This window comes from Kogia breviceps, chromosome 14 (assembly GCF_026419965.1).
Source record: "Kogia breviceps isolate mKogBre1 chromosome 14, mKogBre1 haplotype 1, whole genome shotgun sequence".
In the NCBI taxonomy this organism is placed as follows: domain Eukaryota; kingdom Metazoa; phylum Chordata; class Mammalia; order Artiodactyla; family Physeteridae; genus Kogia; species Kogia breviceps.
Genome location: NC_081323.1, coordinates 71,352,000 through 71,367,491, shown reverse-complemented (window position 1 = coordinate 71,367,491; position 15,492 = coordinate 71,352,000). Strand labels below are relative to the sequence as shown.

At 47.9% G+C, this 15,492-nt stretch overlaps 1 protein-coding gene across 1 annotated transcript in view; it reads right to left on the bottom strand.

The window, feature by feature from the left end:
- Window positions 1–1,110: 1,110 nt before the first annotated feature.
- Window positions 1,111–15,492, bottom strand: part of CACNG3 (calcium voltage-gated channel auxiliary subunit gamma 3) — an 89,807-nt gene continuing 75,425 nt past the window's right edge. Inside the window, exons 2-4 of the mRNA XM_059037037.2 lie at window positions 12,951–13,034; window positions 6,635–6,775; window positions 1,111–2,166 (exon numbers count right to left, since the gene is read on the bottom strand). Coding sequence (XP_058893020.1) covers window positions 1,655–2,166; window positions 6,635–6,775; window positions 12,951–13,034 — 737 coding nt within the window. The 3' untranslated portion in view covers window positions 1,111–1,654. The remainder of the gene's footprint in view (window positions 2,167–6,634; window positions 6,776–12,950; window positions 13,035–15,492) is intronic.

Below are 15,492 nucleotides of genomic sequence, written 5' to 3'. Positions count from 1 at the left end.
TTGTTGTGGCTTGTGGGCTCTAGAGCTCAGGCTCAGTAGTTGTGGTACCTGGGCTTAGTTGCTCTGCAGCATGTGGGATCTTCCCAGGCCAGGGCACAAACCCGTGTCCCTTGCATTGGCAGGCAGATTCTTAACTACTGTGCCACCAGGGAAGCCCTGCTCATGCTTTCTGATATCAGTTTTTCAAAATATTCAAATGTCCTTCCACTTTCTACCCCCCTGCCCCAATGCCTCCAGAGCCTGTGCAAAGTACACCCTTCCCCCCAATAAAGAATAGCTCCCATTTGGCTTCTATCTTCCTGCAATCATGCTTGCTGTGGACTGAATGCAGTCCCTCCCCACCATCCAAATTCACTTATCGAAGTCCTAACCCTTGATGTGGTGATATTTGGAGATGGGGCCTTTGGGAGGTAATTAGGTTAGATGAGGTCATGAGGCTGGGGCCCTCGTGATGGAGTTAGTGGCTCTGCCAAGTGAGGACACAGTGAGAAGGCAGCTGTCTGCAAGCCAGGAAGAGAGCCCTCACCAAGAACCAAATCTGCTGGCGCCCTGATCTTAAACTTCCCAGCCTCCAGAACTGTGAGAAATAAATGTCTATTGTTTAAGCCGCCCTGATCTATAGTATTTGTTATGGCAGCCCAAACTCCGGTAATGCTCACTCTAGCCAGAATTCATCCCAAAATTAAAAAATATACATATTGATTATTTGCAGTGTGCTAATCGTTTTACACATGAAGTGTTATTTAAGCCTCACAACTCTGTGGAAGAGAATACTGTGCCATGCTCCATGTTACAGATGAGGAGACTGAGGTTTGAAGGTCGGGTGGGTTTTCCCAAGGTCCCAGAGCTACCGGGTGCCAGAGCCAGATTTTTGAACACGTGCTTGCCCCCAGTAGCTTTGCAGGATTTAGGTGAGAGACACACAGACTCTGTCATTGGTAGGAGCACCTGCTGGCCTCAAGAGGTAAAGGAGGATCCTTCCTGGTGGGTAGAGCGTGGATGAGCAAAGCTCAGCTTCCAACACGTACACGAGGCAGTTTGAGGGCAGGGCAAATGAATTTGTAAATTTGTGCAGGAGTTACCCAGAAGAAACAAAGCACCCCAGCTCGGTTGGTTACGACAAGGCAAAACCTTTAATACGTGAGTGCTTATTACAGTAGCTGCTTCAGGGCTCTGACATCTCTGATTTCTGGGCATGTTTTTCTAACACAGAAAGGTGAATGCCTCCCTCAGGGCCACCTGGGCCGTTGGTGTCCTGAGGATTTGGAGTGGACAATGGGGACAACTCTTCACAAGTCTGGGGACTCGGAGATCCCCCCCCCACCCGCCAGCCACCACCCGTGACTTTGAGTAAAGTCCTCTTCCAAGGAGGGAAGAATGTGGAGGTCCTTCCAGTAAAGAAGGAAGAAAGGAAAACATCTGGCACAGATACACAGAGAGACGTCATGGGATTGGCTTGAAAAGTCGGGGAGGGACAGAGGGGTTAGGACCTGGAGGGAGAGGGACGAACTGTGGGAGAGGGCTGAGTCCATTTGGTTTCAGTCTTTGTAAAAAGTAATACCATCACGAGGACCATGCCATGCAACCTCAGAGAAACCTCTGTCCACTTCCCACCGGGCTGTGCTGGGGTGGAAGGCAGAGGGCAGAAGTCAGTTCAGACGGGCGTAGTGCGCCTGTTGGCCGGATTATTATGCAACGACTCTTTGAACTCTTTGGGCGTGGAATTGTGGAACTGTAGAAAAGCATGGTCCCGGTCGGAGTTGAGGAGGGTCCCCATGGTGATCTTTGAGGGGTCCCGGGAGAGGGTGAACATTGAGATGTCAGTGGAAGGGATGGTGTGGAAGCCTTTGCTGATGGGGGACAGGTCTCGGGATCTGGGCTCTGTGGAGCGGGAACTTGACCGCCTCCGGAATCTATACCTGTAGGGTGGAAGGCGAGCAAAGGTAGATTTCTTCAGGAGCTCCGAGTGGGATTTGGCACGTAACTGCTGATGTTTTTCGATATAGATGTGCACAGCGACTACTCCTACAATTTCGGCGATGATGAAAGAGAAGGCTCCGAAATAAAAGGACCAGCCATAGGAGTAGCTCTTTTTGGAGTCACGCTGCCCGGGGTCTCCAGCGTTGGCTGATATATAAACTATGATGCCGATGATGTTGCTTAACCCTAAGAGGAGGGGAAAGAAAAATACATCCTTTATAAACCTCAGAGGTAACTGTCACTTTTAGGTGGGAAATATCTATTTTAAAAAAAAATGTGGAGTCAACAGAGAGAGAGGAGAATGGATTTATGGCCAGGAAATCCAGCTGCTGAGCTCTTCTTGCAGGGTCTGTCTCTCGGGGAAATGAAGAATTCTGCTGCTCCATTCTGGGTGGGAAGCGTTTAGCTAAAGAATTCACCCTACTCTTTCAGCAAGTGCAGTAGAATTCAGAATGCACGTACTTTCCCTTAGAAGCAATTCATTCCCGCAAAGCTGAATCTTCAGCAGTAAGTCATGATGACGGTAAAATGAACGAGATGCAGATCGCTTCCCTTGAGTTCCTCACCATTAGCAGAAGAAACTGACATGTAAATGCAATTATAGCAAACTATAGTAAGGGTTCTTCCAGAGACACATATGACATGGTTCAGGAGCAAAGAGAGAAGGAGAGAATGCTTAAACCCCCTTGTTCTGAAGACAAGGTGACATTTAAGCTGGGTCCTGAACATCAGGAGATGAAAGGTGATTGACAACGGAGTTGAGAGTGACTTACTAGTAGGATTGTAGCTTGGATGCAGGGGAGGTTGATGGTATCTTGAGCTAAAATAAGAGGCAGCAGAGAGAATAGGCTTAGAGAAGAGGAGGTGGGTTGGAAGTGCTTATTGAGAGTTGGAATGTGGCTGCTGAGTGGACATATATGGGTCTGGAGCTGCAGTTTGGGAAACAAATGGGAAAGGCGCAGTAGCTAAGTCGTGTTATCTGCACAGGACACGATAATGCTTTAGATTATCTGTTGTTCAAGCATCAAGAACTGGGGAGCGTGAAGCTGTTGTCCCCAGTAGACAAGGTCTGCCAACTTAGAGTCCCCTTGTGCCGACGGAATAAGCCCTGGAAAGAGCTGACTAGTCGCTCGGAGAGAAATCGATTCTCCAGGGAGTAGTAAGAAGCAACAATAGAAACTGAGGGCCTGGGGGTTGCCCTCATCTGTGACTACTTCTCTCACATTATTGCTCCGAAGGTAGAATGTCTCTTTGTGTCCTTTGCTTTAAGGGTCTCATCCGGGCCTTGATACCAATAATGACTCAGGGAGGTTGGTACATCACCTGGAGTCTCTTTGCCTCCAAATCCGGGCCACCTGTAGGGTGGTTCCAAGTGGAAGCTGTTCCTCATAACAGTTCCCAGTACCAGTTGGTAAATAACCATTTCCAATGGCCTCCTGAGTATCCTCTCCATTCCTTGAATGCCCCGTACTCCTCCTGGGGGTCCCCAAGATCTCCCTGCAGTCCAGCAACCAAAGGGTTAAAGCTTGGCGTAGCAAGGGCCACCCGCACTCTGCTCCAGTGCTATCGTTCTGATGGGCTGGTGCGCATGCATTAAGGGGAATTCATATTTTGAATACAATCTCTGGCCCCATTCCATCTAGGACTTACCCCTTAGAGGGCAGGGCCAAGGTCTGTTTCTTCCCTGTCTCCTCTTGACCTTCCCCCGAGCAGGCCCTCAGCAGGTAGGCAGCGAGTTCTAATCACTGAGCTATTTCTTAATATGGGGGTTGACGCAGCCAGACCTGTGTCAGGCTGCAGGAAACCACAGGATGAAAAACGGATCCTCTTTCTAGAGCGTCAATTTGGCTTGAAGATGAGTAGGGAAGACACATTCTTTTATATTAAAATGAACATGAATATAATGAGGAGAGAGCAGAATTCACATGAATTTTTCAGTATAAATGGGAGACAGACTTCAAAGACATTTCAGCTCACGGAAGGTGGCTTCTAGTGATGCCCCCTGACTTCCCAGGGCCCCGTTTTCTCTCTCCTCTGCCCGCAGGTAAGTTTTGGTGGCAAAGTTTGAGAAGCCCTGAAAGGAAGTCTTGCCGGGGGAAAAAAACAAAAGAAGCTCAAGGAGAGGCTCGGATGTCAGCGCAGGTTAAAGGAAGCAGCAAGCCAAGTGACTTGCCACTTATTTCTAGGGCACCGATGGTGTGGCAGGCACCGTGCAAAGTCTTTATGTGCATGATCTCAATTAATCATTGCAACAGGCCCGCTTAAAAATAAAAACACCCCTCTTTTACAGATGAGGAAACTGGGACACAGAGAAGATAAATAACTTTCCAAGTCAACACAGCTGGGAAATGGCAGAGGTGGGATTTGAACCCAGGACTGTATCTTGGCCATGGGTGGATTTAGAATTCAGTAAAAAAGCTTAGGAAGAACTAGACGTAAGTGGGTAATCACTTTCTCCCGACCTTTAGACCGTAAGCTTCCTAAGGGCAGACCTAGGCTAGGTTTGTTCATTACTATGGCCTCCTCTCCTTACCCAGAGCCTGACCCAAGCAAGAGCACTGTGCGTATTTGTTGAATTGCATCAGCATGAGAATTAAATGGTACAATGTATATAGTAGCAGTTATTATGCATACAGCAGTTACTGCGGGCTAGATGCAGTTCTAGGCCCTTTCCATATACCAACTATTTAATTCTCTGAACAGCCTTAAGTGGTAGAGACATTATTATCCCCATGTTTCAGATGAGGAAACTAGGGCACAGAGTGGTTAAGAGACTTGCCCGAGGCTACCCAGCTGGGAAGTGGTAGAGCCATGATTTGCACCAGGCAGCCTGGCTTCAGAGCTCATGGTCTTGAGCATAATGCCCAGTGCCTAGCACATAGTAGGTACTCAATAAAGGGTTGTTGACTGCTTGCCTGAAACCACAGAAGCTTAGAATAACTGAGCAAAAAAGAGCCTTAGGGAGTGCTGAATCCTCCCAAATTTTCACTTTGTAGGTGGAGAAAATAAGGCTCTTCAGGGTCCTCAGGGAGACCAGTGGTGGGGGGACAGCTAGGATGAGACCCCCAGCTTCTGGCTTCCCCTCAGGGCTTTGTTGCTGTCCCTCACGTTCCCCGGTTCCCATGTGTCTAATCTACCTTCCATCTCTCACAACACCCCTTGTGAGAAGAAGGTTGCTGGGGACACACTCTCCCTCAGCAGTCCCCTTGGGGGACAAAATAATGATCTTCTTCTGTTTAGGAAACCCTCATGTCAGCACAGCACAGCATCCTCTGGGTCAGTCAGAGCCCAGGAGGTCTGGAGGGGGCCACCAGCAACTAGAACGTGCCTCAAAGCAACACAAGTCCCTGGGTTTACCAGCTGTTACCATCTGTCCACACAGAGCATCACCTTTGGGCTAATCTTATCCTCCTGACAAGATGGCGGCTTTCCCCCTGGTCTGTTGCTTGAGTTGGTTCCCAGAGACTCAGAGCTGGATGCCATCCATCCCTTCCCCATTTCGCAGAAGGGGAAAACAGTAGGGAAGAAACTTGAGCAAGATCTCGGAGGAGGCCAGGATGCTGGGCTTCCAACTTCGGAACTATATTGTGTTGCTTTCCCAATGCTAGCAAATAATATTGTGATTTTTATGTTCAACCTCCTTCCAACAACCCTATAAAATAGGTACTATGATCATTTCCCATTTTACAGTCAAGGAAACCAAGTTATAGGGATTTGGTAACATTCCCAAGGCTCCACAGGTACAGCCAGAATTCAAATCCAGGAGGGTAAGCCCCTCTCACCCACCATTTTATACTCTTCCCCACTGTTTCTACCCCAGTAAATATTCTGTCATTATGGGTCAAAGTTTGGAGGTCATCACCAAAGAGTCAAGCTCCCCTCCTTCCCACCCCCACCTTGTTCTTTGCGTCTCTAAAGCATTTCATCCAGATGGCACTGATTGAGGGGTGGGGTGGGAAGAGATTGTAAAGCGATGGTGGAGTGGAAACCCAGAGGGAAGAGAGGACAATGAGGAGGGTGGAGGAGGGTTGGAGATGAAGGGAGGAGAGAGGGGGCAGAAACAGGACCTCTTCCTGGGGACTGCCTCGTCCTCCTTGCCATCCTGTGCCACCTTCCGGTCAAGGCTGCTGTTGGTGATAAGGTCTTCCCCGAGAGCATCTGGGGCTGCTGATTTTTACCTTGTTCCCAGAGATGCTTTGAACAGCCTGAGGGTTTGTGCGCTTGAAGAGCCGTGAACAACAGTTAAGCCAGCAAACACAGGTCTCAAAGGGCCAGAGATCGTGCATGACGATGTCCAAGTGAGCAGAAAAATGGACCCCTTTAAAACACACTGAACCCGTCTCTCAGGTCACACATTACACACAGCATCCATGCCCCCTGCCCGCTATGTGCGGACATATACACGCACGCTCTTACTAGTCATTCTCCCCCTCTCTAAGCTGACCTTCTCCTCATCTTCCCTCCGTGCATTCTCAGCTACAATGTCAGCATCTTTGGTTCTAATTAAAGTCTCTGCTTCTCATTCTGAACACCCAAGTTGAACGTTTTCTTGTTCCTTCCCTGGAGGGAACCCTGAATCGCCTTGCTTTGTCCTGGTGGCCCTGCCTTGGGTTTGGTGTTTGTGATGCTCTCAGGGCTGAGACCAGATGCTCACCTGCAGAGACAAAAAAGATGCCCGCACTGAGGATGACATTGTGTCTGCTGCGGTGGAACTCGCTGGCTGCCACGCAGAGCCCGCCGAAGAACAGCAGCGTGACACTGAGGATGGGGAAGACACTGGAGGCCCTCACAGCCCCTGCGGAGAGAAAGAGAGAGGGTTCCCCCTGCACCCAGTCAGCCCCGGGATCCCCGCTCCACGGGCATGGGGGGAGTGCCTGGCTGGAGGACAGCCCGTGAGCAGGAGGACAGAGCCTGCATCTAACATGGGTGCGAGACCAGTTCGGTGGCTCAGGGCCCTGGGCTTGAGGTTAATGCTCTTTAGTCACCTGTCCTGAAATTCTTAATAGCTTTATCTTGAATGTGTGTTTTGTTAAGTAAGTCTGATGGGTCAATGGAGCATGCGCCCTGGGCTTGGAGCCTCTACCCACGTGGCGCCCCACCCCCCCCATCACCTCCCCGCCTCCCGTCCTCCCTGGGATGGGTCCTCAGCTGCTCACTCCCCCGCCCCAACCAGAGACCACTGCCACCCTTGGCTTGTGGTGGGGGCCTGGGCCTGGACGCTGGGAGAACCAGGGTTTGCCGAAAGCCCTAGGCACCTGCGAGGGTATGCACTCACCCCTTGAGTGTTCCCGTGCCGGAGGGAGCGTGTCATTTCATAGCAAATAAAAGACACCATGACAGATGGAGAGAGAGATGGCAGAAGAAAGGAGATAGCATTTTTTTTGCCTGCGTTTTGAACCAGGAGCCCGGGATTTTCATTTTGCACTGGCCCCTGCAAATCATATAGCCGACAGGGCATCCTGGGACTCCCATTAGATCACAAGCTGTTCGCCAAAACGCAGAGTCTGTCCCAGCACACGCTTACATTTGCATAGTACTGAGTCTGGCAATGCCCATTTGATACCCATTTAGTCACTGAATAAACAAATGGATGTAGTTATTTATTCAACAATATTTTCGGGCACCTACCAAATGCCAGGCACTGTGCTGTGTCCTGGGGTACTGGTGGAAATGTTTAACCACCCCAAGGGTGCAGATGCTGCCCTTCTAAGGGGAGGAAGGGGACGCTGGCTGAGGGCTGGAGACGCAACATCCTAGAGACCCATGTGTTAACTCTTCAGCTGCTGGATCACAGAGAGGCCCTAAGGTTCTGGGGAGGAGGGACCTTCAGGTGGGGATCCCAGTATTTACCCAGCCAGTATAAGAGTATTTCCTGGAACACTTGGGCCAGAATATCAGTTGGATAAATTCTGTGTCCACTGAGGTACAAAAGAGCTAAGGTCCTGCCCTTGTGGAACTTACATTCTAATAGAGAGGACGGGCAGGACCCGCTACCTAATTTGCAGGGCCCTGTGCAGAATGAAAATGCAAGGCCTCTTGTTCCAAAAGTATTAAGCATTTCAAGATGGCATGATAACTGGACTTATCATGGTGATCATTTTGAAATGTAGAGAGGTACCAAATCACTATGTTGTGTAATGGAAACCAACGTAGTGTTGTACATCAGATATACATCAAAAACAAACAGACTCATAGAAAAAGAAATCAGATTTGTGGTTACAAGAGGTGGGGCTGGGGGGAGGGGGAATTAGAGGAAGGTGGTCAAAAGGCACAAACTTCCGGTTATAAGATGAATAAGTACTAGGGCTATAATGTACAACATGATAAATATAATTAACACAGCTGGATGTTATATATGAAAATTAAGAGAGTAAATCCTGGGCTTCCCTGGTGGCGCAGTGGTTGGGGGTCTGCCTGCCGATGCAGGGGACATGGGTTCGTGCCCCGGTCCGGGAAGATCCCACGTGCCGCGGAGCGGCTGGGCCCGTGAGCCATGGCTGCTGAGCCTGTGCGTCCGGAGCCTGTGCTCCGCAACGGGAGAGGCCACAACAGTGAGAGGCCCGCGTACCGCAAAAAAAAGAAAAAGAAAAGAGAGTAAATCCTGAGTCCTCATCACAAGGAAAAAACCATTTTGTTCTATATCTTTAATTTTGTATCTATGTGAGGTGATGGATGTTCACTAAGCTTACTGTGGTCATCATGTCATGATGTATGGACGTCAAACCATTATGCTGTACACCTTAAACTTATACAGTGCTGTATGTCACTTATATATCAATAAATCTGGAAGAAAAAATAAAATGAAGGATGACCGTCAAAAGCAAATTAAAAAAAGAAGAAGAAGAAGAATTAAAATGAAGGATGACCGTCAAAAGCAAATTAAAAAAAGAAGAAGAAGAAGAATTTTAAGCTAGTGCGAGCAGAGCCTGCAGCCAGGTGTGGGGCTCTTGAAGGACGGTAAGAACCCAGGCCTGAGCTGACTGTGCCTTGGACTGGGGTGGCAGACAGGTGGGGAGAGGTGTGGGACTCAGGATACATCCTGAAGGTAAAGCCAACAGAATTGGGGGTGGGGTGTGAGAGAAAGCGTTGTTGAGGACGACTCCCATGCCTGGTGCTTCGCCTCTGAGCCGGCAGTGGCATCTTTAAAGTCCCGGCACGCGTGCAGGAGGAGCAGTGGGGCAGCAGGAAGGTGGCTGCTTCATCTCTGGCGTGGAAGTTCAAAGCTCAGCGTTCAGAACTTTATGTCCCTGCATTTATTGTGTGTTTCCCTGTGGGTTCAGCTGCAGCCCTTCCTATTGCTACTGCGTGGCGGTGCTCAGACTCCGAATGCAGAGGACTGGGTTTCCACAACACCAGGACTGTTTTTGTTTTTCGTTTTTCATTTTTATTTATTTATATATATGTATATTTCGGGCTGTGTTGGGTCTTCAGTGCTGTGCGTGGGCTTTTCTCTGGTTGCGGTGAGGGGGGGCTACTCTTCCTCGGGGTGTGTGGGCTTCTTATTGTGGTGGCTTCTCTTGTTGCAGAGCACGGGCTCTAGGCACATGGGCTCAGTAGTTGTGGCACATGGGCTCAGTAGTTGTGGCACACAGGCCCAGTTGCTCCGCGGTATGTGGGATCTTCCCAGACAAGGGCTCGAACCTGCGTCCTCTGCATTGGCAGGTGGATTCTTAACCACTGCGCCGCCAGGGAAGTCCTGTTTGTTTGTTTTTATGGGAAAAGTTTTCTGCAAGTTTGGTGGCTGACTTAGCCTACGGGGATTGCCTGGGAGGGCCGATGGAGAACGGGGGTGAGGGGTCGACAAAAGCAGACAGGGGTGAGGTTCTCTTCATGAGGAGAAGAAAATGAAAGAGTTCTAGCTTTTGCTTAAGGATGGTCACCCCAAGACCCCCACCATTGGGGCTGGGCAGACCAGGGTCCCAGTAACTGTCCCTGCTGCAATGGGGAAGTTTTGGAAGGGGCTTCAAACTGCCTAGAAACCTTGATGGGAGAAGTGAGGCATAGGGGGAGGGAACGTGGCTGCCCTGACCCCTGGGAGCGTGATTAAATCAGTACCCATCCTAGCTTCAGGCCAGTCAGTCACGGTCCTGGCCCAGGCCCGGCTTGCTTTGTGCTTCCCTGCTCCCACACAGGCTTGCAGGAGGGAGGGCTGGCCCCCTGGTTCATTTAGCCCCCAAGTCAAGGGGGCGATCCCTGGGAAGTAGGCATTGGGATCTTGGGTGGCCATAGCTTATTTATAACTTCTAAATATTTACACCTATGGCCTACGGGTTACCATGTGAACCTTGGCCCTGGGACCCACAAGTATCAGGGATGGGTCTGTTCCCAGTGATTTCAAGCGTGCACAGATCTTTAAAGTGATCATTTGCATTGTGTACTTGATGGGAATTGCTCGAATATTCAATGTGATGAGTTCAATTGATTAAAGGAGAGCACCTTTAAAAATTTTTTTTTAGTTTCAAAGTATGATTAAAGTATGATTATGCCCGAAGGAGATGATCTGAACATTGGAAGCTGCTGAATTGTGTCGGTTGTGTATATTTGAAATGTGTGGCTATGAGATGTGGGAATGTGATTGTTTTCCAGGAACCACGTGGCAACCAATTGGTGGCCAGAGCCCACCTCTACCACACAAGTGAGATAACAGCAGTTTCTATAAACTGAGGCTACAGGTGTCGGTCTCACACAGGACATGCTCTGCTGCCTTTTTCTCCTAACTCAGTTTACCCTAGATTGGTTCTTTTTTTTTTTTTTTTTTTTTTTTTTTTTTTTCCAGCTGTGCCACGGGGCTTGTGGGATCTTAGTTCCCCGACCAGGGATCGAACCCAGGCCCCCTGCCGTGGGACAACCAGGGAAGTCCCTGATTAAACCTTCTGCTATAGGTTTAAGCTGCAGCCTCCCTAACCGCACATGAGAAAGAGGAAATAGCAGAATAATCAATGTGCAGAATCCCACCCCACCAGGGTGTGGTCGCAACAGGAACTGGCAGCACGTGTGCCGCATGGGCCCGGACACCCCTGCAGGAACATGACCCTGGCGCCACGTGACTGGCTTGGGGATTCCAAAGTTCCCTGCAGGAAATTCGTGTGCTCAGGAAGGTCCCCCCTTAACTTGTTTCTGTGGCTGATGGTGAGGACCTCCACCTTCCCAGAGGGGAGAAATATATTTTGTCAGAAAAGCGATGGATCTCTTGGAAGAAATTAAAATCAGTTTTGCAAGTTGTGAAATAGAGGTCACAGTTCTGTTTAGTCCCCAACAGGGCAAACATCAAAATAGGAAAGAAAAACAAAAACTACAGTCACTCTGGTAAAACCCCACTGGAGATGACTTTAAAATCATCCTCAAAAGGAGGTCCAGGGCTTCCCTGGTGGCACAGTGGTTGAGAATCCGCCTGCCGATGCAGGAGACACGGGTTCGTGTCCCGGTCCGGGAAGATCCCACATGCCGCGGAGCGACTAAGCCCGTGAGCCATGGCCGCTAGGCCTGCGTGTCCGGAGCCTGTGCTCCGCAACGGGAGAGGCCACAACAGTGAGAGGCCCACGTACCGCAAAAAAAAAAAAAAAAAAAAAAAAAAGGAGGTCCAAGTAATCTATCCCAAACTTTGGTCAAGCTACCTCTCTAAACGTGGCCTCTATTCCCACATCAAATCCTTTTAAGCTGCTCATATAAGTTCTAGCTGGCATTTGGGTAAATCCTAGTAGATGGATAAGGACTGAGAAAAGAGAAATAATATGTTTATGTTTTAAAAATTAGCTTAGAAATGGCTTTCTTTCAAATTGACCCCTCGCACCACTTACATTGTTATGTGATTAAAGGCTCATATATAGACCCACTGCCCATGTGTAGACCAGCAAGCGTGAGTAGAGCTAACAATGATTTCAATTGTAAAAACACTCTTCTTGAGCTACGAGTTACAAGCATAACCCGAATAGCACAATTTCTTGAAGTTTCTATGTATAACAGCAGTTTTTTAAAATGCTACATTTAACACTCTCTAATAGTAAATTAGTCAATGCCTTAGAACTTTTCTTTTGAGCGAATTTGACACACCTCCCTGTTGAAGAAATTCTATCTAAATTACATTAAATCCCCAATTCTCTCTGTGCCTGGATTAATGTCAGGCCTGTGGCTACCACTGAGCCTTGACCATTGCTCATCCCACGTGCCAGAAAAGAGCCCACACGTATGGCTTCGTTGAGTCCATGTTGGCCCCGGGGGGAGCTTAACGTGCGTCAGCTTATTTAATTTTCATGACCCTGTCAGATGGATGACATTATCATCTTTATTGCTGACTATGAAGAAAGGTGAGAGATGAGAGGTAAAGCAGCCTGGCCCAGGTCCAGCCCAGCTAGTAGGGCGTCACTGGAGTAAAAGCCCAAGTCAACCAGGATCAAGAGCCCTTGCTCTAAACCAGCACACACTGTTGCCTCCTACGTGCTGCGTTTGTGACAGTTCCATGTCATATCCGGGTTACTGACCTTGGGACAATCTAGGGGGAGACACTGGTCCTGCCCCAATGAGATTGAAACTGAAGAGGGGGTGAACCTTGGTTTGCTTCTATTCTCCCAGACCTTGCCTGTTAGGACCTCGCCCATTAGCACCTCACCCACTAGCACTTAGCCCATTAGCACCTCAACTCAGCCCTCTGGGGAAGGTGAAAACTTGTATTCAAGTTGAACAAAATCCTTAGATTTCCTCCTAAGCAGACTAAAAAGAACTTTTGAGTTTTGACACAGCTCCCTTTTTTTTTTTTTTTCCTATTTCTATTTCATTGAAATGAAAGAGATTCAGATGTCAGAACCACCTGCATGTCTCTGTCTAGTAGCAAAGATTTTCCTGAAGCTTCTTTGCACGTATCCATTTCTGGGGCTGGGTATTGGGGAGCCTCAAACTCAGAGGCAGCTGGACAACCTCAGGGCAGCCCTCCTCGCCCACCCCACCCCAGGGGCACGCGCGAAGGGGGAACTTACGCAGGAGATACTCAGCTGTGTCCTGTTCGTAGTCAGCATCTTCCGGGAAGTGATCAATTTTCTTGCACACGCCTCGGAAAGCCCCTGCGGAAACAAACGTGGCCCTGAGCTGGCGGGGGAGGGGTGAAAAGAGCCCCTGGGGCCCAGCCTGCACCCTCACCCCCACGGTGAAGATGCTTTATGGTTGTTGCAGGCTCTGCCTCGGTTGGCCCATCAGCATCTTTCTTAGGGCACAAAAAGGAGATTGGTAGAGGAAAAAAATAAAAATAAAGCCGAAGATGGAAACTTTCTGCTTCCTAGATTTTGCATGATGGTGGGATCTATTTAGAAGCGCAAAGAGCTATGAAGCATAAGGATTCATCATGAGAACTGTCTTGTCTTATCTTTTTCTTTTTTTCCCAATTAGTGAGGGGAAAGGGGAAAAAGAAGCGGAATATATATATACACATATATTCATATATACTTATATATATTATATTATATATATATATTTATTTATTTATTTATTTATTTATCTTCCCATTTTGCAGATGAGGCAGCTTGAGGCAGCTGGCCATAAGAACTTTGCTTGAAGTCATACCGGTAAGTAGTAGAGCCAAAATTCCAATCAAGGTCTGCTGACTCCTCGGTGTGGATTCTAGGCATGGATTCTGGAGTAACCCACTCTCCCTGATTGGATAATGCTCATATCTGACACAGGACCACCCCCTTCCCCGCTCCCCTCACCCAGGATCACAGCTTGCTTTGCTCTGCAGTGTGGCTCACTCCTTCAGGGGACACAGAATTGCGCAGGTGCACCCTGGGGACACTGACAGTCAGCATTTTCTTTCCTTTTCTTTCTTTGACATCAGCCTGACTTAACTCGTTGTGGGTGTTTGATAATTGCTGTGGTGTTTGTTCACTAGCCAATTAACCAATCTCTGGGGCAGCTAATGGCTCTGCCAGTTCTCATAAATGACAAACAATTTCAGAACCTCTCACCACAACACAGCATGAAATTATGCCTTATTGTGCTTGTCTCCGCCTGCAGAGACGGCCTGGAGGTGAGGGGCAAGGTGGTGTCGTGGACAGTGGACAAGGCTTATGTTCACACATAGCTGAGCTTATATTTCAGAGCAGTTACTGTAAGAATTAAATAAGGCCATATATGAAGATGAGATAATTTTCGCAAAGCTCTAGGCACGTCATGATAATGGCCAGCACTTTTTAAGTGCTTCTAGTGGGCTAGGCACAGAGCTGAAACCTACATTCTCCTCTCATTTGCTCTCCTCCATTGCCTTAGGAGGTAGGAACTATTCACACTGATATTTGATGATAAGACAACGCAGGATCACAGAGGAAAGAGAGTTGTCACAGCTGGTGAAGGGAAGAGTCAATAGTTGAATGGGCTTTACTGTTACAATATGAAGGTAGCCATTATTATTATGCCTATTATTAACTTATAATAATGAGTGCCATGTATTTTTTAAAATTTATTTTATTGAAGCATAGTTGATTTACAGTGTTGTGTTAGTTTCTGCTGTACAGCAACATGATTCAGTTATACATATATATATACATAATTTTTCATATTCTTTTCTATTATGGTTTATTACAGGATATTGAATATAGTTCCATATGCTATACACTAGGACCTTGTTGTTTATTCATTCTGTATATAATAGTTTGCATCTGCTAATCCCAAACTCCCACTCCATCCCTCCCATACTCCCCCCACCACCCTTGGTAACCACAAGTCTGTTCTGTGAGTCTGTTTCTGTTTTGTGGAAGTTCACTTATGTCATATTTTAGATTCCACATATAAGTGATATCATATGGTATTCGTCTTTCTCTTTCTGACTTACTTCACTTAGTATGATAATCTCTAGGTTCATCCATGTTGCTGAAAATGGCCTTATTTCATTCTTTTTTATGGCTGAGTAATATTCCTCTGTGTGTGTGTGTGTGTGTGTTTGTGTGTGTGTGTATCTCACATCCTCTTCATCCATTCATCTGTCAATGGACATTTAAGTTGCTTCCATGTCTTAAAGAGTGCCATGCATTTAACACATACTATAAATAGGCTCCAAACCAGAGGCATTTCACAATAAATGCAATGTGATATGAGCCCATCCTCTTGGTTCTGATTCTCTGCTTACCAGGCAAAGAATGGACTCAGAACCAAGAGGGCGGGGTCTTGGAGAGAAGGCTTGAAGACTCAAGGAAATTCTGGGAAGAAAAACAAACTCAGAACTCCTTCCCTGATATTGAAAGAAGGCCTTCATTTTTCTTGTTTGGATTTTAGAGTTCCATTCACAGATTCCTGTTTGCTTTTAAGCCCCATCGCCTTCCAGCTGGCTGGGTAACAAATCAGAATAAGTCACACACATGAAGCACTTACCGTCTACCACATGCCATTCTAAACACTTTACATGTTTTATCCTCTCTAGCTCTCAAGACAGCCTGGGGAGGTACCTGGTATTATGAGCCGTATTTTACAGATGAGGAAACCTGAAGTAAGTGATTTCCGCAAGGACACAGCTATAAGTGGCACACTCAAGGG